Source organism: Ochotona princeps, chromosome 1, assembly GCF_030435755.1.
Source record: "Ochotona princeps isolate mOchPri1 chromosome 1, mOchPri1.hap1, whole genome shotgun sequence".
Lineage (NCBI taxonomy): Eukaryota > Metazoa > Chordata > Mammalia > Lagomorpha > Ochotonidae > Ochotona > Ochotona princeps.
Genome location: NC_080832.1, coordinates 18,468,623 through 18,492,326, shown reverse-complemented (window position 1 = coordinate 18,492,326; position 23,704 = coordinate 18,468,623). Strand labels below are relative to the sequence as shown.

Genomic DNA, 23,704 nt, shown 5'->3' with positions numbered 1-23,704 from the left:
TTACACCAAGTATTGCTGAGTACGCCACCTAGGATCTCTGCTGGGTGCTGCCATGTTCTGTGTCTGTACTGTCATACACTCTCAGAAACCACACCACTCACTCCAGACCAGGTGGGAATGGTCTGATTTCCCTTGCTTACCCTAGCTCCATTTCCTTGATTCTTTTTAGAACAACTAATGTTTTTTCTTTACTTGATGTACACAGCATCCTTTGTTTTCTTCTATAAAACCTTTTACTTGACTGACATTTCACTTAGAAAAAACTATGATCTTTGGCTTTAGATCTTAAGCTATCTTCATCTTTCGTACAAAATTTATCGGTGGTGATCTTTGCACTGTTTACCATTCTCATTCATATTTTAAATTGTTGTCAGAATTAAATGGTAAGATATTTGCAGATTAATTGCAATAGTGCATGGCAGGTTGGTGTTTAATTAGCCATGTTTGTTATGTTGTTGCTGCTTTTTATTTATTTTGTGCTTGCTCTTTGAGAGTAAGGTTTTTATCTATTTGGTTCACTGACCTATAATTCACACTTGGAAAATGTGACATAGATATTTTATATTTTTAACATACATTGGATAAATGCTATACTTACTTCTAGTTTTTAAATTGAGTTGTAACAAAAATATTTATTATGTCTTCAGGACACATTAAGTTTTACTCTGAAATATTTATGATTAGCTTATCTGTTATTATTAGTCTTTGCTATCCCAACTTCATTTGTACTGAGTTCACCAAAGCTTCTTTTTAAAAATATTCAGTTTAAAGTACTTTAGCATTTTAATCCTACAATTCAAAAATTGTATAAGGCCTTGCTGTTTTAAGAAGTATGAGAACTAGTTTAGATTTCCATTTTAAGACATCTTAACACTGAGAAAGTTACAGACTAGAGAAGACTGAATGTCAGACTTTTCTTTCTAATATCTATAAGCTAAATGAAGGTACTCTTATTCCTACCTTTACATTCTTAAATGAATCACAGGATCTTCATAAGAAATGATTCCTTCTGTTTTTTTAGGAAAATAGTTTATCTTAACTGACTTCAGATTTGAGTGTGTATAATTACCAAATACTTGATTGAACAAATTCTCCTGTACAAGAGACAACTTCCTAGTCCTTTAGAACTTTAATGTAGGGCCTGGCGTGGTACCCTAGTGGCTAAAGTCCTCATCTTGCACACGTTGGGATCCCATATGGTGCCGGCTCTAATCCCAGTGACCCCACTTCCCATTCAACTCCCTGCTTGTGGCCTGAGAAAACAATTGGGGATTGTGCAAAGCCTTGGGACCCTGCACCCTTGTAGGAGAACTGAAAGAGTCTTTGGGCTCCTGGCTTCGGATTGGTGCAGCTTTGGCCACTGCAGCCGCTTGGGGAGTGAATCAGCGGATGGAAGATATTCCTGTTTGTCTCTTCTCCTTTGTGTATATGTGACTTTCCAATAAATATAAATAAATCTTAAAAAAATTTAATGTAAAGACATTTCCACATACCTGTTGAATCAGTCAAGAAAATCCACAGGGAGCAATATAATTTCCTCCTCAGCACATACAACAGAGAGATATAGAATATAATATTGTCAGTGATCATCTCATCATCAGTGTTGGGTTTTGAGTAGCTGAGTCCCTATGAAACAATTTAAGAACATGAGGAGAAGGTGGCATTGATTGACAACAGGTTGGGCCAATAGGATCAATGGTTCAAATACTGGCTGTAGAATGTATTTCTTGTATTTTCTGAGGAGGTCAGCAGGGAAACGCAATATTAGTTAAGTTACAAATGTGTAACTGGAAGGACTTTTTGTTTCCATACAGGGAAAAAATAGAACAACTGTCCAGTTTTCAAAGGTTTGTAAAACCTGGCTCAGTTGACTCTGATCACTTCAGAGACACGAAAAGAACTCTAGTAATGAAAAGTCCCAGCGGAATGTGGAGTCCTTGGAGAAAAGTTTGGAGAAAAACCATGCAGCCTCTTAAATGATATTTTATGAAACAGTATGCAAACTCAACTGAAAGTAATGTTAAATGGAAGACTTATTACTCTTCTGGGGAAAAATATAATGGAAATCAAATGTTATAGCAGTGTATGTAAACAGTAAACGAGGGAGATGAACTGTCATCCTTTATGCCTGATTCATGTGGACAGGCAAGCCAACCATTTAACAAAGAATATACTTCACAGGTTTTGTGGGAAGATTTTGCTTAACAGATGTGGATGATTGCTTATTTTTTTAGATTTATTTAATTTTATTGAAAAGTCATATACAGAGAGGAGGAGAGACAGAGAGAAAGATATTTTGTCCATTGATTCACTCCTCAAGCAGCCTCAATGACCAGAACTGAGCCGATCCAAAGGCAGGAGCCTGAACCCTCTTCCGGGTCTCCCATGTAGGTGCAGGGTTCCAAGGCTTTGGGCTGTTCTCTACTGCTTTCCCAGGCCACAGTGCAATGAACTTAGGATTGCTGACATACAGAGTGGTATGATAATAACTATTTTGTTCCAAGTCATCAAGTTTGTGATAGATGGTGATAGCAATGATAGGAAACTAGAACTGACTTTGTTAGCTCTATCTGATGAACTGATGTTAGAAGTACATAAATATGTGGGATGACCTTGGAATTGGCCAGTGGTCAGAGGCTGGAGACCTAAATGATGCAGAACTGTTAATAGAAATATGATTATCAATGACTATTGTTGTGATATCAAAGGGATGAAGAGCAGAGAAAGCATGCTACCCAAACAATACTAAGTTATAAGGAATGGAAGTTGATAGAAATAAAAGTGTTAAAGGTATTGCCAGTGATGGCTCAGGGGGAAATGAGAAGTATGCTCTTAAAAAGTACAGGAGAGAGGATTGTTATCAAATAATGATAGAACTTAGCCTCCTGGTGTCTTGCAGCTATATGAAGGTAAACCTAAGGTGATTTTCAAGCATAGCTACTGAAAGGACATCTTTGTTTATTTTGGTTATTTGCAGTAAGAGTGACAGAAAGCAGATAAATTGAGTATAAGACTGTTAGGAATGGATAATCTGAGAAGTTCTCAATCAACATTATGAGTATACTAAAATTAGGAGATTTACTGTTAAGAAAATATGCTTTAGGGCCCAGCGCGATAGCGTAGTGGTTAAAGTCCTTGCCTTGAAGGCGCCAGGATCCCTTATGGGTGCTGGTTCTAATCCCGGCAGCCCTGCTTCCCATGCAGCTCCCTGCTTGTGGCCTGGGAAAGCAGTCGCGGACCCAAAGCCTTGGGACCCTGCACCCACGTGGGAGACCCAGAAGAGCTCCTGGCTCCTGGCTTCAGATTGGCTAAGTTCCAGCTGCTGCGGCTGCTTGGGGAGTGAATCCTTGGATGGAAGATCTTCCTCTCTGTCTCTCCACCTCTCTGTATATCCATCTTTCCAAAAAAAATAAAAGTAAACCTTAAAAAAAAAGAAAATAGGCTTTAGAGATAAAAACATGGATGCACTTGGACCAGGTGTTGTCAGTGCAGTTGGAAGGTTGTCCAGTCTATTCAATCACACAGGGGACTGAGTGCAAATTTCTATTTCAGCAGTACCTCATTCCCACCTCACTGACTTGTTTTTGAGCAGACAGTTTGCTTTCTAATTTCATAGGATTGTAAGCGTAAAGTAATTTTGTCCCAGGGTTCACATTTTTTCGCTTAACCCCTTTTGTAGATGACTAAAGCGAAGCTACTTTGGAATATTGAACTGAAGGCATTTAAATGAAAGTACAAAATTTGAGTTGGGACTGCAATGGGAGGAGACATTTAAAGGCATTTGGATGCTGTGAATGTATTTTGCAAGTGGGACTGATGTGATCTTTATGCAATAGAGAACATATTGCAATGGGCAGAATAATGGCTGCCCAAGAGACTCACATCTGATTTTCTGAGCCTGTGATCTTGTGGCATGACCAGGGGCATTAATGTACTAGATGGAATTAAGCATATTAACCAGCTGATTTACAGATGGGTGTTTGCCTTAAATTATTTTTCTCAATATTGAAATGAGGTTACTTAGGGTTTTTTTTTTTTTCTTATATTCCATTGCTTTAGAAATTTAACAACATTCCTTTCGGCTAGAAGTGATAGACATGTTAAGTTAAATTTCTGCTATATGTAATTTTATTTATTTTATACTTAAGAGCGTTTCCATCAATATTTTATTTCTGTTTTAGTGTGCTTGGATATATGTGGGTGTGCAAGTCAATTCTTCTGACATCTTGGAAAGTTGCCATTATGTTAAAGCAGTGACTTTATGTTTCACTTTCAAACATACTTATTGTTAAGTATAACCCTCATGCAAAAAAGAACATGAAATAAAGAATGTTAAATATGCACAGTTCAGTGAATTTTCACAAAGAGAAAATTCTCATGCAACCTTTACCCAGGTAAGAGGTTTGAATATATCCAGCACCTGATGATACGCCCCCAGGTCTGTGTCCAGCTGCTAGCACAACTCTTTCTTAGATGAGAATTGAACTTTTAAACTTAGAAATTATTTTGTTTTGAATGGTATTTAATTAAAATTATATAAAGTTTTTATTTTGTGCCCATGTTCTTTTGATTAACATTGTCTATGGGATTCATACAAGTTGTTGCACATAGAATAGTTAACTTACTCCCATCATTCTGTAAAATTATTTTGCTGTAAAAGCATTTATTTTTCTCTTTTACATTTTATTTATTCAAAAAGTATTTAATATCTTCAGCATTCCTATTTTATCACTTTTTAATTTCTCTCTTAAAAATTTTAGCTGATATTTACATAGTCGATCAGGGTGGAAAGAGTTTATGGTTAGGTAGAAGTGGGAATGATCATTGTTTTCAAGCTTTCTATTTCTTCTTCCCATTTCTGGGGGAAGGGGAAAGATAAGGGAATAGGCCATACCCAGCCTCCCAACCATCCCAGTACCCAAGAATGGGGAAAGGCCACCCCATACTAACCCAGAGTCACAATGGCACATGTTCCAAAGATTCTGCCCAGGTGGATGGAATAGTTTCAAAATGCTGTTGCCTTTGCTGATCTGTGGATGAGGAATCCCCTCCAATGTCCATTGGCTGGCGTCACTGACCTCCAGTCACCCAGATATTTGCTGTCATCATTTGGCTGGAGCAGTCATCTATACGTTCTGTTCTCCATTCTCTGCTATGGTACCACTTGCCCTCTGTGGGCCCTAATGAACTACTATGTTCCCCATATGCACTATTGTTTGTCATCCAGCACTCCGTCCTCTACACTGAGTAGGACCAATTCTCCTAGGCTCTAGGTGGGCTAATGGACCTGAGCCATGCCGGACCCCAACCCTCCCACCCTCCACTGGGGCTCTTGCATCAAGCAACCACCTCTTAGTTGACACTCATGGCCCTGGGCTATGAGGCCCAAGACCCACGATTCTCTGCTCCTGGGGCTCAAGAACCCAGCCCCTACCACTCAGGCTGGTTTGGTTACCTGGACCAAGAGACATAGGCCCCTCTGGGTTCCCCACCTTTGGGAGTCACGGATCCAGCACCCACCACACAGTAAGGCCCCAGGACCTGGCCAGGAGACCCAGGGTCCTCCCGGTCCCCACCCCTGGGGCTCACAGATCCGGCACCCACCACCACCAGACTGACATGGCTCATCTATCCTCAGCATCCATCAGAGGGTGCTTTAGCTGCAGAGTCAGGCACCAGGCCTGGCTTGAATGTGAACTGGCTGGTGATACAGTCTAACCCAGCCTCTCCTGTACCCCATCCTGGTTCTCAGATCTGCCAGTGGATGTTATGATCAGGCCCAGCCTGGCCTACCCCTTTTCCTGACCCACATATATGCCAGCAAGGTACTGCCACCTGGTCTGGGTTGGGTTGTTCCCTGTCTTGGTTCTTGCACTTAGCTGCAGAGACTGCAACCTGACAAGAGTTCATCAAACTTCTCTATCTGGTCTCCTCTCAGTGGCAGAACTTGCACATACTGGTGGGTCCTTGCCCATGTTGACTTTGCCCACCTGTGGTCCTGGCAGGGACAGCGTTCTTGTCCAATTATCCCATACCTTTTCTGATTCTTATTGTTGAGTGTTATAACCCATTCACACCTGGTCTGTACACAGATACAGCTTTCACATGGTTCAGCAGGAGCCAAGACCTAGCCCACGCCATTCAACATCCACTCTGACTCTCCTAAGTACTAGTGGGTGCTAGAGTTTAGCCAAGTCCAGCTCTCCCAAGGCCCAAGCCCCAACCATGCCAAGGGGGATTGAAACCATGTTTAGCCCAAGACAATGCACTGATTCTGGAACTTGTGTTCACTGAGAGGAATTCTAGCCCAGCCAGGGTATCTCATTAGCTCCCCAATCAGGCCTGTTCCTAGCCACGGTACTCGCATGTACCAAAGGATATTGCTGTTCCACATGTGTGAGCCCACATATCGTCCTGTAGATTCTGCCCCTAGACCTGGTTCACTCATGTATTTGTTGACTTCATGGCCCAGCTTCACAGGACCTGTTCCCTTTTCTGACACTCTGGTGGATTCTATGTTGTAGCCCTTCAAGTAGAGTGATAGAATGGCCTTGTCCATAGAAGTTGCAGAGAAATCATTCCTCACCTGGACCTGAATCCTAAGGTTCTTGCTGATCCCCACCTGTGCCATCTCTCAGACTCCCTGTAAGCCCCACACCCCCAAGACCCCAGAGCACATTGTCAGGTGACCTGCAGGTTTCACCCGTGGAGCCACTGGTGCACTGGGCCTCCTGGCCCGGGTTCTCCCAGCAGTTGGGAGAGGCGAACACCTGTGCTCCAGTTTCAGACTCATTTTGGCTGTCCCCACCAAGGTGTGGTGGTGGGTGGAGCCAGTGTCCTGCATCTGCCCAGATCCATCCACAGTGTACTGTGGAAGGAGGTATTTCTCAGGCCTTGGGACAAGCTTAGGATTTGCCTACCATGTGGCAGTGGTGGCCAGAGCTAGAATGCCATCCATTAAGCCTGGCTCAGCCTGGGTCCTCATACAAGCTGCAGTATGGCTGGCAGAGTCGAACATCCATGCCTCAGGCTTCAGACTGACCTGGGCTGCCCCCACCAGGATGGCAGTGGTAGACAGCTCTCTTTTACTTTTGACAAACATTTGAGTTACTTCTAATTAAAAAACACTGAACTGTGAACATTCTTCTTCATGTCCGACTGTGTGTATATATATATTCTGTTGAGTGTGTAGCCAGGAGTATAAATTCATATCCTAATATGAGTCTTTCTGTATGAATTTATGAAAACTGTTACCAGTTAAGGATGTTTTTCTCAATTTTATTTTCTGACTATATGACTGTGTGCTCTAAGGTTTGAACAATTTTACACTTTATGGCACTACTTTCTACATCTATTTAGTTATTCACATCAGTATTGTTGTTTACTATGTTATAGTGCACTCAGAAACTCTTAGTAAATTACATAACCTTGGTGAAAAGAAAAATATACCTAGGCAAATTATCACAACTGATCCAAGGCAAAACAGAAAATTGGGATAAAATGCTACAAAATTGAAGAGATTTAACTGTTGATTAAAATATCCCAGCAAAGAAACCTTCCAGCCTAGTTGGATTTACTGAATAATCTAAAGCAAAGTTTTACATTATAGTTCTTATTTTATGAAACCAAAATTGCCATGATGCCAAAACTTAATAAAAGTATCACAAGAAAAAAAAAAACACGGACCAAATTTTCTTTAAGATTTTGTTTTGTTTTGTTTTTAATTTGAAAGACAGGTGTGCAGAAAGAGAGAGAGAGAGAGAGAGAGAGGAGAGATCTTCGATCTACTGGTTCACTCCTCAAATGGCCACAATGGCTGGAGCTGGGCCTGAATGAAGCCAGAAGCCAGCAGCTTCTTCTGTGTCTGCCATGTGTGTGCAGGAGCCCAAGTAACTGGACCATCTTCCACCGGTTTTCCAGATACATTATCAGGGAGCTGGATCAGAAGAGGGGCAGCCAGGACTTAAATCTGTGCCTCCATGGATGCTGGTACCACAAGCTGAGGCTTAATACACTGTGCAATGACTTTAGATGCCAGACCAATATTCTTATGAACATAGATGAAAAATCCGCAAAAAACATGGATATTTAAATCTAATAGCATGTTAGTAGTATCATATACCCTGGCTAACCATGGCAGTTCAAAATGAGAAAATAAATCTATGTATTCACATTAATAGAAAAAAAAGTGGGAAAAGTACTATGATTGTCTCAACAGAAAAAGAAAGATTTTGAAAAAAAATTAAAGTCTTTTTCATGCTAAAAAGTAGTAAACTGAAACTAGCCCTGTAAGGGAACATTCCAAACACAGCACAGGTTTTCATGGAAACCACACAGATATGGCATAATCAGTGGTTAAAAAAAATTAAAAAGGAATGTTTCCTTCTGAAAACAAGCAAGTCAAATTCCTCAGTCCCATTCCATGTAGTGCTGGAAGTTTGGCAATATCCTAAATGGAAAACACAAAGAAAAGATACTAAGTTCTTAGCCACATTCTGTGACTACTTCATTGACATTTCAATTTAATTTATACACAGAACTGGCTGCTATACACCTTAAAATGGCTATAGGGTACTATTCAGCTGTCTCATGTCTATGTTCATTTTAGTATTTAGCAGTTTATTGTGTTGAAGCATAATTTTGCTGAACTTGGTGGATTTTAGGATAGTCTAAACTGGGTTATAACTCTAACAAGGCATATGTCAATAATTGAGGTGCAGAACAGTTTTAGGAGGGGTGTGCAGAGAAATCTCCAATAACCTAGTGAGGAGTAATTAATCTTTGTGTCCTACCTAATAAGGTATGTGTGAGTCCATGCTGACCATTTCCTGTCTGGTTCTAAGCTTTCCTTGTTGTTCTCTGCCTATCTATTGTAATGTGTGTGTGTGTGTGTGTGTTTGGGGGGAAGGGCTCTGGAGTGACCCTGATGGTCATTGCAAGAGAGGGTGGGTATCCAAAATTGCATTTTTTTTAACATATTGGTTACTCAATACCATGTCAATTAATTCCATAATGTTGTAAATTGTCGTTGATGTTATGTTGTGGCTTTAAATTGATCGGAATAATATTCTGCCAGCTCTGCCTTCAGACCAGAGATGGTCTCCCCAAGAAACTGTTGAATTTACCTGGACAATAAGATGCTGGACTCTGCTTGGTATACTCTTGCAATGAAAGACTCTTGACTGAATTTGAAATATAATACAGCAACAAGGTGGAGGAATCCACCATGGGGGGAGGGTACGGGGAGGGGTTGGATTCCCAGAACCTGTGAAAGTGTGCCACATAATGCAATGTATTAATAATATATATATATATATATATATATATATATATATATATACCAAAGAATATGAAAGTCTAAATGCAAAGTTTAAGCAGCCAGTCTCAGGTGAACAGCACTCCTTTGATTCTTACTCTGGAACTCGTGAAATGTGAGAGGGTGCTACAGCAACTTCCTTTTCTGCAGCTATGGAAAATTTTGATTACTTAGACCTAGGGGAATGGGGCAATCATACATGACTGGTTACTGGGTATGAGGTTTATTTGGTGAAAATATTTTTTTTAATCACTGCAAGGTGGTGAATGCACTGCACAATGGATGCTCTGAGTGCCACTGAAGTATTCATTTTAAAATGATTGCTTTCTATCCTGCAAATTGCACCTTAATTAAAAGATAATAGATTAATTTTAGAGAAAGGAGGTTGAGGTGATGCTTGATGCAAATCAACTAAAAATATCAGTCCAGACTGATGACTCCACAATAGGATGTTAACTGTGAAGCAAACTCAGTTACATATTTTTTTAATTGTTGCATTACATTATGTTTTTGATATATCATTTTGTTTATTTTCTGGAATTTGGCTTTATGATTCTTTTTTTGCATCTATCTCTTAAATGATATTAGAATACATTTTCAGAAATGTTTAACTTTTGTGTGGTTTTTGTGTTATGTAGTATAACACATCAAAGGATGAACTGTAGAATGTTAATAAGATAAAGGTGGATTCTTCCAACACATATAAAACCAACTGATGAATCCTATGTTTTTAAGTGGGCACATGATAGTTAAGTGGGCACATGATAGTTAAGAACTTGCATTTCATGTAGTTTGCTAGTTTAGACTTCCTAAACATTACCCATTATATGCTTATGATTCAAATTTGTAAACATAAAGTTTTGACACTATTTTATAGTTGTATTAATTTTATCTATATCATGTTATCTTTATTCTAAATAGTGCTCATTTGGGATTTTTTAAATTCATGTCAGTAGCTTCCAAGCATTGTGTAATTTTTTTTCCTAAAAATCAAAATTTAGCCTGCTTGATCATTTCTGTTACATCTTTTCTCCAGTTTCATTAGAAACTGAAAATTATCACATTAGAGCTGTTTTTATGGAGATTAGGATATATGATCATATACTTTAAATTATTCCACATCATATTTTTGCTTTTCTCAGCATCTGCTTTTAATCTGATACTAGTTTAGCACTGTGATTGTGTGTGTGTGTGTGTGTGTGTGTGTGTTTGTTTTTATGTATTATTGCAAGCTGAGTAGGTTTTCACTATTTATGTATTTGAAAGGCAGACCACAGGGAAGATGTCCTGTCTGCTGGTTTGTTCCCCTATTTCCCACAGCAGCCAAAGTAATTCAGACAGAAACCAGGGGTTAGAACTTTACATGGGTCTCTTAGGAAGGTGGCAATGATCCAAGTGACCAAGCCAGCACCTGCTGCCTTCCAGGGTGCACATCAGCAGAGTGGCAATCAAGAGTAAAGTCAGAACTCGGATCTATGTACGTAGATGTGGAATGTGGGCATCCCAATGCCCCTTGCTATGTTATTTATAATTAATAATCAGCTTGCTTTCTTTCTCTCTTTCTTTCTTCCTTTCTTTCTTTCTCTTTCTTTCTTTCTTTCTTTCTTTCTTTCTTTCTTTCTTTCTTTCTTTCTTTCTCTCTCTCTCTCTCTCTCTCTCTCTCTCTCTCTCTCTCTCTTTTTCTTTCTATCTTGGAGAGTGATGGAACTAGACAGCACAGTCTAAACTAGCTTTATTTTGTTTATTTTTAATGATTTGATTTATTCAAAGTATTCAAAAGGTAGATACACAAACACACGTGGAGAGAGGGAGACAAAGAGAGGGAGAGAGAGAGAGAGAGACCTTCCATTTGTTGATTCACTCCACAAATAGCTGTAACTGTCAGGGCTGAGCCACGCAGAGGTCAGGAGCCAGGCCTGTTTTCCCAGGCCATGAGTTCACCACTGGATTGGAAGTAAAGCAGTTGGAACAGGAACGGGTATCCATATGCCAGAGCTGGACGTGGCAGCTTAACAATCTAGCCCACTAACTATGCTTTTAATGTTTGACTTATATTATCTCTTTCTGTACCTACCCTGTCTCCCAGTGCAATAAGAAACCAAAGTTTTCAAGATTTTGAATGACTTCCAGTGGCATTGACTTTAAATTTTGTTTTCAATAAATAGGTGAATTTATTAGTTTATGGCTCATGTGTAATCTTATATAGACTATACAAATTCACCTATGCTTATTTTCTTTCCATTGTTTTTTTCTTACTCGAGTCTTTAGAACAGCTTTAAGCTTTCACCAATTAGTGCACAGTACTTGCAGGTTCAAACTACCAGATTTTGCAGCACTCTTAAACCCCCAGCTTTGTGTGGGAGTCTTAATTTCAACTCTCCAACTTCTGTGGTTTGTCAGATTATTTTCCCATTATTATGCATATTTTCATTTTTCAAAAATCTTCTTTACAGAGTCTAAACTCTCTGGGCTGCGTTTTTACTCCTTTGTGATCATTCGTTTTCCTTCCCCATTTCTTGCACTTGAAGGATAATTCTTCTTTCCTGTTTCTATTTCATTCTTTATCTTGAAGTAATGTTTAATTTAAATTTTGACTAGCGTTTAACAGATGCAATATGATTTGTGGATACAGTTCTAAGACCATAATGATACAAAGGAATACATGTATCAAGTTAATTGACCACATTGTGAAGAGGTTAGAAAATTTTTTTAAAATTCCACTTTAAAAAAAAATGAAACCAAGAAGAATTTGGACACTTAAGATAAATTAATGTCACATATCTATTAACCCCAACCTGCTAAGGGTTATTTTTTGGTTTGAAATGGTAAGATCTAGAAATTTGAGATTAAGATAATTTTAAATTGGACTGTTAAGGGAATTCATTAATGAAGTCACTAAGCCATTGAATTCACTTTCCAAAAGCCATAAATTGCTGCACTTTGACCCCTTGTTCCACTGTAAAAAGAAAATCACATTTGAAAGATAATTGAAAGAAATTTGCCAGCCTGTTTACCATCTCAAAGCATAAGAAGGCTGCACTGGAAATTCACCAGTTCTCTGTCCTATGACTTTGCAGCCCCGATGAACCCAAAACGTGTTATGCTCAGTCCTTCGGCTTTCTCCCTTCAGTTTTTCCTTCCTTCTAAAAATTACATATGCCATAAAGTTACATTCTCAGGAGTATGAAATAATTATTTCTTCCCTGAAGCTCCCAGAAATATCTACGATATCTAGGAATATTATTTTTACCATCCAAATGACCCTGCAACTCAAGAGTTGGTCCGCCACAGGCCATTGCAAGATATATTCCCCACTAGTGCTTGGTCATTTAGTTATTCTCCACTTTCAATCTCTGAACCTCTCACTCATTACTTTTGTTCCTATGAATTCTTACTCACCCTTAAAGTCTCCATAATAGAATCAATGAGGCAAAAGAAAGAATCTCAGAATTGAGGCCTGGCGAGGTGGCCTAGTGGCTAAGGTCCTCACCTTGAATGCGCCGGGATCCCATATGGGCTCCGGTTCTAATTCTGGCAGCCCCACTTCCCATCCATTTCCCTGCTTGTGGCCTGGGAAAGCAGTCAAGGATGGCCCAAAGCCCTGGGACTCTGCATGCGCATGTGGCTTCAGATTGGGTCAGCTCCGGCCATTGTGGCCACTGGATAAGTAGATCATCGAAAGGAAGGACATAGAACTCCCAACAGGGTTGACCAAAATTGATCTTCAACACAACACATGATAACAGTTGATCATAAGGAACAGATCCTTAAATATGCATGTGAAAAAATATCAATTGACATATAGAGGAATATTAATCAGATTCACAGATGATCTGTCACAGGAAACTCCACAGGCCAGAAGAGAATGGAATGACATATACCAGATTTTAAGAGAAAAAGATTGTCAGTCCAGAATAACCTTCCCAGCAAAGCATTCCTTGGTCTTCGAAAAATGAAATAAAATTCGTCCACACAATAAAGAAAAGTTAAAAGAATATGCCTCTTCCAGACCTACCCTGCAAATGGTACTTAAAAACGTTCTTTTAACAGAGAAAGAGAATTACACCCATGAAAACCAAAGGCAAATAGGAGGAATCCCAGTAAAATAACAACAGGAGATAAAATAACCTCATCGAACAATGAACCACCCATTGCTTAAATGACAGGACCATATTACCAGCGGTTCATTTTAAGCCAAATGTAAATGACTTAAATTCATCAATTGAACATTATAGATTAGCTGACTGGGTCAAAAAGCAAAATCCATCTATCAAAACAGGTTTTTTTTCTTGTATTAAATTCTACAGTGCCTCATAGATCACACAGTAGCATCATTTTCTTCAAGAAGTTTCTTGATTTTCATTCCTTCAGCAACACATTAATCATTCAGTAGCATGTTACTTAGTTTCATGGTGTTAATTTCCTTTTTTTTCCCTTGTTGATTATGTTTTGTGGCTTTTCATTTAAGGGGATGTATAGTAACTGTGTAATGGAGACTGTCATATGAACATGTGAGGATATAATGCCATATGTATCTCTACTTTCAGATCAAAGATGGACTTCCAATGAAACTTTAAATATATCTTGACAATAGAATGCTGGACTCTGCCATTGTCCATGTCTGCAATGATGGACATATGGCTGTTTATGAAGAACTATACTATTGTAATAATGTAGGGAAAATAGGGGATGTCATTGTGTCAAGGGAGGGAAGAATTTTGTGGAGGAGTGTCAGAGAGATCTGAGAGCCTATGAAACTGCATCATAAAATCCTAACAATAATATTTTTAAAAAATGGAGAAGAAAAAAATGACATTAAATCAACTGAGGTCAGAATAACTACTATTCTTACCAAAGAGCTATTGTTTTCCATGTTATTGTGCATAGTTCTTGCCTGGAGTCCACTGTCTGTAAGAACCCCCTTCTCAATCACAGGACTTTGTTAGACCAGAGACTACTAAAAATTGGGCGTTTTAAGGAGCAGATAAATCTTATTAGATAAGGTCAATTTTGATCCCACAAATCAGCTTTAAATGTTGCAGAATTTCAGCCTTAACATCAACAGTATGTGACCCAGTTCCCACAGAATGTGACATTAAATTCTTTCTGGAATGCACTTGAGGTAAGTTCAAGAGACATTTCAACAGTGAGAAGTGTTTGAGCTCTTTAGGACAGAAAAGCTTGCTAAACAAGCTCTAAATTAGGGAGTTCAGGTGTGTGTGTTTACCGACGGCCTGATGATGAACAAACATTTGTCTGGGGCAATTTTTTCCTACTACTGAGGCCAGACTATTTCTTTAGCTCTGATCTTAGAAGAGATTCATCACTTGAGGTTACCAAAGGAGATCATCATTGTAGAAACGTCATCTTCATTTTCTGACTGACTTTAAAAGCTGTGGAAACTTTTCAAAAATTTAAGAGTTCCTAGAGGAAATAAAATACATAGTATACTGAAAAACATGAAATTATATGTTGAAACATGATCTCTTCTGGCAGATGAGAGTATTTTACACCAAGGATTCCGAGGCAATGGGTAATGTTCTGACTCAGTGGCTTGCTTTTATCTTAGGGTCTTTCCAAGGCTGCCTAAAGCACTCTTCTAGAACCTCCTCTCTTGACTCGACTTTGCTCTAGCTCAGATCTCAGCTCGCAAATTGTCCAAGTGGCTTCTGAGACCACTCGGGGACTTTCCTGAAGCTCCGTTACTAATCGGGTTCTGAACAGACTACTGTATTAGGACAAGCAGGTTCATTTTGGCTCATGATCCACTCATGTGAGAGACCTGAAGGAAGCTCCTGGCTTTAGGCTTTGCATGGGCTCCATTCCAGTTGTTGTAGCCATTTTTGCGTGAAACAGTGGGTGGAAGATTTCTCTCTGTTGCTCCTTCTCTCTGCAAAATATGCCTTTTAAGTAAAAATGAATCAATCAGAAGAAGAAAAGAAAATGTCTGTTAGGCAAGATGAAAGTAGCATTTATGGTCATTTTTCCCCACCACTGAGGCAAGACTATTCTGTGGCGGCCGCTCAGCAGCGGTAACACTAAAACGACAAGGCACACTCTGGAGGGTCCGGGAAAAGCCGGAACTACAGCCCGACCCCTCACTGCCAAAAGCAGCTGCGTTTAAATCCTTCTCTCTGCTGTCCCGTCCCCATTGGTCTAAGCTTTAGCTCCCCGCTTCTCCAGCCCTCTTTCCGCCACCCTTCTTCCCATATTTCTTCCCATACTTTCTGTTGCATTTCTCCGTTCTTGTCCTCGTCTTTCCGTACTGCTTTTACTGCTTCTGTCTGTATCCCTCTTTTCCAGCCACCCTCTCTCCGGCACCCTTCCTTCCACCTGGCCTCTTCCATCCGTCTGTTGTCCAGCGTCTTAGTCGTCCGTTCGTCTGTCCTCCCCTGTCGTCCATTCGTCTGCGTTCGTCTGACGTGTCTGTCGTCCCCTGTCGTCCGTGCCTAGCTTTTACCGGCTACTTTTATATCGTTCTCCACCAATCACTTCTACCCGTGGGTCCAAGAGACAAAGGGGGGCGACGGCCCCTCCTATTCCAGCTTTGCTGTTTTGGAGATCAGCTTCAGCACCCCGCTCCCCACACTAGTCCTTGTCCCTTTTAAATTATTATTATTAATTACATTGCTTTATGTGACACATTATCCCCCCATGGTGGATCCCTCCACCTTGTTGCATTACCACAGTTCAAGATCAGTTGAGATTCTTTCATTGCATGCATATATCAAGCATAGATTCCAGCATCTTATTGTCCAAATTCAACGGCTTGTTGGAGAGACCATCTCTGGTCTGAAGTATCATCCCCATCAATTAAAAGCTCGAGCATACCATCAGCAACAATTTACAATGTTATGGAATTAATTGACATAGAATTGAGTAACCAACATGTTTTAAAAAAATGCAAGTTCTTTACCACATCCTGTGACACCTTCGTTGACATTTCAATTCCTTGTCCTTAATTCAATTCTCCATGACATGTTCCACCCTGGCGTTTTAATGGTAGTTACTCTTCCTAATGCTAGGCGACCCTCTATACTATTCCTTTAAATTTTTTCCTTGGTTGTTTCCTCTGTCAATGACAATTTCACCTCATGCATGGGCTACTAAATGAGGTTCTTGAGGGAGGTGGACTGCCCTCTCTTTCCATGGCTGTCTCTTCTCCTTGTACCATTTATATGAGCCCTGGTCAGCCATGCTAGGAAACTTTCAGCTTGAGAGACCTGGTGTGGAAAACTGCAGTCAGTAAATTGAAAACCTTGTATGGGTCATCTCGTTTCTTGCTCAATAAGTACAGCTGTTCATCTGGTGATGGCTAAATGAATAAAGCCAGTCTAAATTATTATTGGAAAAGTTGCACTGCTTCCCTCAAATTTCCCAAAATAATATCTCCTGATTTATATGATAATCTCTGGGATATTTCAGAAGAATTACAGTTTATTATTGGATACACTCGATTATTGGAACTCATAATTCTAAAGAAAATCACTTTGGTGACTGTTTCGTAATTTAATTGAATGAGAATAAATTCATCTGAAATGATTTTGGACACTTAAAAATTAATAGATTGTATAACTACATTTTACTACCAATTTGCTGATTATTTTTAGCTGATATAATGCACATATAACATGAATATAATTCCTGTAAAGTTATAATTGTTAGAAGTAGAAGTAGTATTTTCCTGTGGTTGAATGTAGAATTTATTAGGTAGGAGTTAGAATGTGAAATTTTATAGAGAATAATTTGGTAAGAAGAGAATAGTCTTTTGAGAAATCGATTTATAAAAATATTTAGTGGGGAGAGGTAACAAGAACTCTTATATATTGTGAGAAAGAATAAAGACATAAAGCTTTCTGACTATGATCCAGTTCTTCCGCAATGCACAGTTTTATTTCCAGAAGCCCAGTTAGGAAAAGAAATGCATACTCGGGAAACAGATGGGGTAGCAGAAGCTGCTAGAGGCTGTGAATGTGTCCCGCAGAGGCCAGCACCATCTGAGGCTGGGTTATCACCCAGCACAGCAAGATCTACTCCAGGCCCTTGAGGAAGTGACAAGGCGCCTGAAGGTCATTTCAGGTCAAAACTAGTCTACGTCAACTTCAACAGTGTCTTCTAAGAAGCATCCTAGGCCAAGAATGTGATGAGCTACTGGCATTCTATTTCAAATACAGGGACAACTCACCAAAACAGTATTCTCACTCCAAATCCCAGTACAGCCAAAAAGCAAAATCCTTGAAATTCTCTTCCAATGCAATTGACAAGGAATACATAAAATAAAGTCTAGCCAGGAAAAACAAGGAGCAACTTTGCAGTTGTGTGCCAGCAGTTCTTTTGTGCAAGACATCCTAACCCCTTATCTCTGATAGGTTTTAGGCCTCATGCAAATTTTACAGCTAACTCTTTAGAAGATATTCTCTAAGTCTACTGGCTTGAATAATTTGTATTTCATATTCTGGTCCTCCTTGAATTTAAGATGAGCTGTAACTTCTGGGAGGTAAGTTATGCTTAGTAACAATGAAAGGCTTTGATCAGTGGCTAAGGGAATTTTGGCCTTTAACCTGATAGAATACAAGAGCTCAGATTCAGCTATATTTACAAACAGAGCTTCATTCTCATGATGTGACTTCTGTGGGCTCATGGCAAGGAGGTCACACTTTAATCTGCCTTTCCCTAATGCTATTGCTGCCACACAATAAGTTAAATTAAAACAAAGCAGAAATGTAAATAGATCTCATCGAAAACTTATTTCATACATTTTCTTAAAGCTGTGAGACGGTTTTGTGTACAAACTGTAAATAAATCTCACATAGCAGTAAGCCTTGGGGGAAAACACACTTCAAGCCTAACCTTTATGTCAAAAAGCAATTCCTTTCTTCACCTAAGTCATTTCGATTTTATTATTTATTAATAAGCAGAATTTCTTGAAAGTCTAACTGGTTTCATTTTGCACCTCTTTTAAGCAAAATTTGAACTATTGCCCAGATCTGAAAATTACTACGAAATTGTTAAAACATAAATGTAAATAATTTTAATGTAATTACTTAATCAAGTTGAGACTTTCTAAGTAGAATGAAACTGCAAAAAAATATTGAATGCTCTTTTTTCTTGATAACTTGACAAGCTGTCATCTTCAATAATGGTGCGCAAAGAACACGCCAGAACCACACTGAGATCGCTTGCCATGTGGGAGGGCAGCTGCCTGCCTTTATTGAGTAATAAGAAGGCTTGTGACATTTGCGGACTTTCCCCAGTCCCCAGGATAATAGATCCTTAGGTTTATATGTATACTTTCATCTCATACTACTAATAAAATCCTAAAATACACCAAACTGTATCGTTATGTTAACCTGAAGGGAATCTTCTTCTTTTTTAAGATTTATTTATTTTTATTGAAAAGGCAGATATACAGAGAGGAGGAGAGACAGAGAGATCTTCCTTCTGATTCACTCCCCAAGTGGCTACGGAGGCTGGAGCTGAGCTGGTCTGAAGCTAGGAGCCAGGAACTTCTTCTGGGTCTCCTGTGCAGGTGCAGGGTCCGAGGCTTTGGGTCATCCTTGATTGCTTTGCCAGGCCAAAGGCAGGGAGCTGGATGGGAAGTGGAGCTGCCGGGATTAGAACCAGTGCCCATATGAGATCCCGATGCATTTAAGTTAGGACTTTAGCCACTAGGCTACTGTGCCAGGCCCGAAAGGAATCTTCCATGGCATCTGTCCTCTTCTCTACCCGAGTAGTAATAGCACCCCTACCTTTAAGTCTCAGCTTCAGCATCAGTTTCTTCAGGGATCCATCTCTAGCTCTCCCTTCCATCTACACACCTCCATCCCAGAATAACCAAGAACTCCCTCTTATCAATTCTTTCACTTCAGAAAGTTTGTGATTGTGTTTAACAGCTTTTCTTCTCCCTCATCTGCAACACCAGAAGGCAGAATAGTGTGTGTCTTCTCCTCAGCTGAGCAAGGTGCCTGGCACACAGCGCATGGTAGGGAAATGAAAAAGAAGAAGAGGCAGAAAGGAAGAGAGGGAAAGAGAACTGGAAAGAAGGAGAAGGAACAGAAAATCTGTGTAGGACTGTAGGTTTAGAAGTCTGTGGACATCTTCTAGTTTGGGTAAACTAGATCATGTTCAAACTCCCATTAATTCTACATCATTTTATGTCAGCCCTATCTACCAGTCTTGACCTCTTGGAAACAGAGTTCACGGATAGACTGGGAAGATTTCAGGGAGGAACTGAATCATTTAGTTCATCTAAATGGATGGTGCATTAATACCAGTTAATCTCAGGTAACAAGGGCTGAACTATGGTCGGTTTCATGTATTTCAGCTTGTCTGTTTTCCTGCTCTGTGAGAAGCAAGCAGCTAAATATGTTCTCCAGTTAATATTGCTTGGTTATGCCTCACAAACTACAGGGCACAATCTGTGACTATAGGGGAAAAAATGCACTTCCTGATCCCAGTGGCCTAAAGCTCCTCTCAGTTTAAGCAAAGCTTTAACAACTTTCTTCCTGAATTTCGCCACCTGATTTTTCTTTCATACAACATTTACATTAGAAAGTTTGAACTTGTAAATTTTTTGTCTACTGTTTGGGATGTAAATCTGTTTCCAGGTTTCATGACTCAGGAATGCCTTTCCCAAGGATTTGGAAGCATTTCTTCCAAATGGAATCATCAGGAATGATGACACATCCTTAAATCCCAGTTCCTTTAGGAGAGAAGGACCCTAATTCATATAAGCGACAATTAAGTAATACAGAGGACCTTGTTGCATTGACCCTCAGCCCCATCATCCTCCAATTCTTTCCCATTAGTTTTTGTTTCAGCAGTTTAATTCAATGGTCTTAAACAAAGTCCTCATTGTCCTTTCAATTTCTCCAATGTAATTTTTCTTTGACACTGTTTTAAGTCTGGCTTATGAGTCCAAAATAAAACGAACTTGTATCATGCATGCCGACTGTGACAATTCTAGAAAAGAACCAAATGGTTTAAAGTTTATAGCCCTTTAGTATATTCTATTGGAATGGTGGTCTTTCTGTTGTGGTCTAAGTTTTGGGTCAAACATTTATTTCCTAGGTTCTTGCCTCTTACTTAAAAAAAGCATTTTAGGTACAAGCTCCGGCATAGCTTATGCAAGTAGTAAAGTTTATTCAGAGGGTGAGGAATACAAAGGTATATGAGCCATGTTCAGGGAGAATGGGCCAGAAAGGGAAAGGATGTGCAAGGAAGAGAGATTGCTGCCTCTGTCCTCAGAGTCCATCTACAGGAAACAAGAAAGCAAGCAGGTACAAAGTATGTGCCCGAGAGAGTGATCACCCCCCAAATGGGCCTTTATGAGGGCTTGAGAGAGGAGTGGTTACATAACACCCCTCAGGTTGCAGGTGATGATACGTGAACGTCATTTGATTCACAAGTGGGCAGAAAGGATTACATAGGCAGGGGAACTGTGGTTTCCAAACTCATAACCCGGAACTAGCTGCCTATTTCTTACTTGTTGAGTTCTTTGCTGGAGGATTAAGCCTGTGCTTGTAAAGTAAATTGACCGTCTGCTATTACAAAAATTGAAAGGATAAACAAGAAAGACAAGAGGTAGGTGCAGGATGGAAAGCATATTACGTGCTTAAAATTGCATACGTGAAATTTGTTAAATCTGTTCTCTATTTAAATAAAAAATTAATGGAATTGAAGATTGATATGCTTGTATTTAGTGAGAGGAATTCTTTTCATATGTGGCAATAAAAGTTTTATCTTTAAATGACGTTTTTTTGTAATAGCAGTAGTGAAAAAAAAAGTAATTCACCTGACCACTTGTATGTGAAGAAAGTTTGAAGATTGCCCCAGGAGAAAAATATGTTGACATGTCTCAGAACTTAGTTTTCTTCCCCCTGGAAAGTAGCTTACATAACGGTTTTGGCTGCAATGGTGAACCCTAGCTTAGCTCTTGTTGTGAAGATCCCGGATGCCTAATCGTTACCTTCTCTACTTTGGAAGTCAGTGACAAGCTATCTGGTTAGTGGTGAAACCACTAGACTCAAGTCAGGATCACCCAGACTCACCATGACTTCAGCTGGCTGGAATCAACATCTTCCATTTCAGTAAAAGCAAATAACAAAAAGCCCGAGGTATAGTGGATTCTTAGTGAAATGTAGTTGTAACAGTCCCCGCCATTACTTTTAATCATTACCTGCATTCCTGGGCAAAGACAAACCAACAATAAGGAGAACGTTCCATTTTCACAGCTTTCTCCTTTACCCCAGACGTACTCAATGATGCATAGTAATATTTACTTACAGTGAACTTCAATTTTGCTGGGATATTTTTCTTTGTTTAGATATAATGCTGAGCTCTGTGTGAGACCTTTGTCATTCTCTCTCCCCACCCTGGTTCCTGTCTTTAGCGATGGATGGGCAGACAGAGATGAAGTCATTGAAGGGTATGAGGTGGAAGCCAACGGGGGAATCACAATCAAGCTGCAGTCTCCGGAGGTCCGGTCGTTTGATGACTACTTCCTGAAACTGAGGCTGGACACCAACACAAGGAATCCTTGGTTCCCCGAGTTCTGGCAACATCGGTTCCAGTGCCGTCTGCCAGGACATCTACTGGAAAATCCCAACTTTAAAAGAATCTGCACAGGTAACTCATGTTCACAACACACAAGGTAAAGCCTTGGTCATCTCCTTTAGCTCCATGACATGTGGTTGGATTATAGCAGTTATTGGGGTGGAGATTCAAAGGCAGGAATCCCCTACACAGGTAAGTAGAAAAATAGTCTATTAGGGGAGTGTTTAAAAGATACCACAGATATAGTAAAGTAGCACCACTTTGATCTCTTTGCTTTCCCTTTGTGACTTCTATATATTCTCAAGTCAGAGAGAGACGAGAGGACCACATCCTTGACGTGGGCGTTCACAGCGTACCTGCTGAAAACAGCCCTCTTCGTGTAGGTCAGAATTCTGATCCCCGCTTCTTCCAACGCATTAACTCATCCCTGCCATGCCAGCAAAGGGCAGTGCATTGATCTAATTGTTTTAGTAGTTTGGCGAAATACACAAAATACCTATTTTATTTTACAACAGAAACTGCCATGACCAAGTCTCCTTAATGTTGTATCTTTGATGGTTACTATTATTACTGAGAGGCAATAATTGCCCTCTGGGCTTTTCCAATATAGTCTGGATCACAACAGGATCATCTTGGGTCTATCACAATGCCACTCAAAGCCAGTCAATCTGTGCTAGATGAATGAAAAAACATGACGAACTTCCCCTGCTGATGCTTGAAGGCCTCTCTTTACATCCTAATCTTCACTGTAGACTTGTGGTCATGCATGCATGTTCTGCATAAGACTGAACAGATATCATTTAGGAAGTTCCAGAATCCATTCATTTATAGCATACCCACACATAATATATAATACAGTATATGCGGCAGAATAATCTGTGACTCTTCATTAAGAGAAGGAGCTTCTAGTCTATTTTGGCAAATGAAAAAATTTAAAAAAATGAATCATATGTTGGGCTTGGACTTGGCACAATGGTTCAGTTGGCTGTCCTCTACCAGCACAAGTTTATGTCCTGGCAACTATGGACTGAGAGCCCGCATCTCCTAAAAACTGCAATTCCTGACTTATGACTTTTTATCACTTACTGTCCTTTGCCATGTGGAATCTGTGAAGACCAAGTATCTTTACCTCTTTATCCAGTACGCTATAAACTTAGGTTTCTAGGAGTGCCATTAAATATTCTTAATAAATTGATGCTAGTTTATGTTTCTTTCATTCAAGACATATTTATTAGGCATCTTCTTTATGAGAGACATCATTTCTGGAGATGAAAATGCAGCAGACAATGCAACAATGAGGAAGCAAGCATGCTCTCAACCACCTTGCAATGCAATGCAGCAGGTAGACAATAAACCAAAGCAGTGAAAGCAGATGTGTCTTTATTGATTTTATCACAGGACTGTGAAGGGCTAACGTAAGGAATGAGGGTAGAGAACAATGCAAAGGAGGAAAAAAGTCTATCCGAGAAGGCTGCACTGGAACGATGATTAAAACATGGACATTGAGGAAAGTGTGAGCCATCCTAACCTTGAGGAAGGTCTTTCCAAGCAGAGGTAACAACACGAGTGTAGAGGCCCAAATGTGCCAGGACCAGGGAATATGCAGTGCCTAGGAGATGACCTCAGAACAGTCAATAGGGAGCAGATCTTTTGGGGCTTAACCAGCTTCTGTAAGAATGTCTTCCTTTGCTGGGAGAGTGAGGGGAAGACACTGGCAATTCAGCATGGTGAAGACATGATTGGCTTTCCCTTTCTCAGTAGAATCACTCTGGGTGCAGCATTTAAGCACTCACAAAAGGAGAAGGGGTTTGAGGAAGGAGGTGAGTGAAGATA

General features: G+C 39.8%; 1 protein-coding gene across 1 annotated transcript in view; it reads left to right on the top strand.

Annotated features, from left to right (window-relative positions):
• Nucleotides 1-14,845: 14,845 nt before the first annotated feature.
• GRM1 (glutamate metabotropic receptor 1) overlaps nt 14,846-23,704 on the top strand; it is a 99,585-nt gene continuing 90,726 nt past the window's right edge. Inside the window, exons 1-3 of the mRNA XM_058668956.1 lie at nt 14,846-14,849; nt 15,620-15,761; nt 21,642-21,943. Of these exons, the coding sequence (XP_058524939.1) occupies nt 14,846-14,849; nt 15,620-15,761; nt 21,642-21,943 (448 nt within the window). The remainder of the gene's footprint in view (nt 14,850-15,619; nt 15,762-21,641; nt 21,944-23,704) is intronic.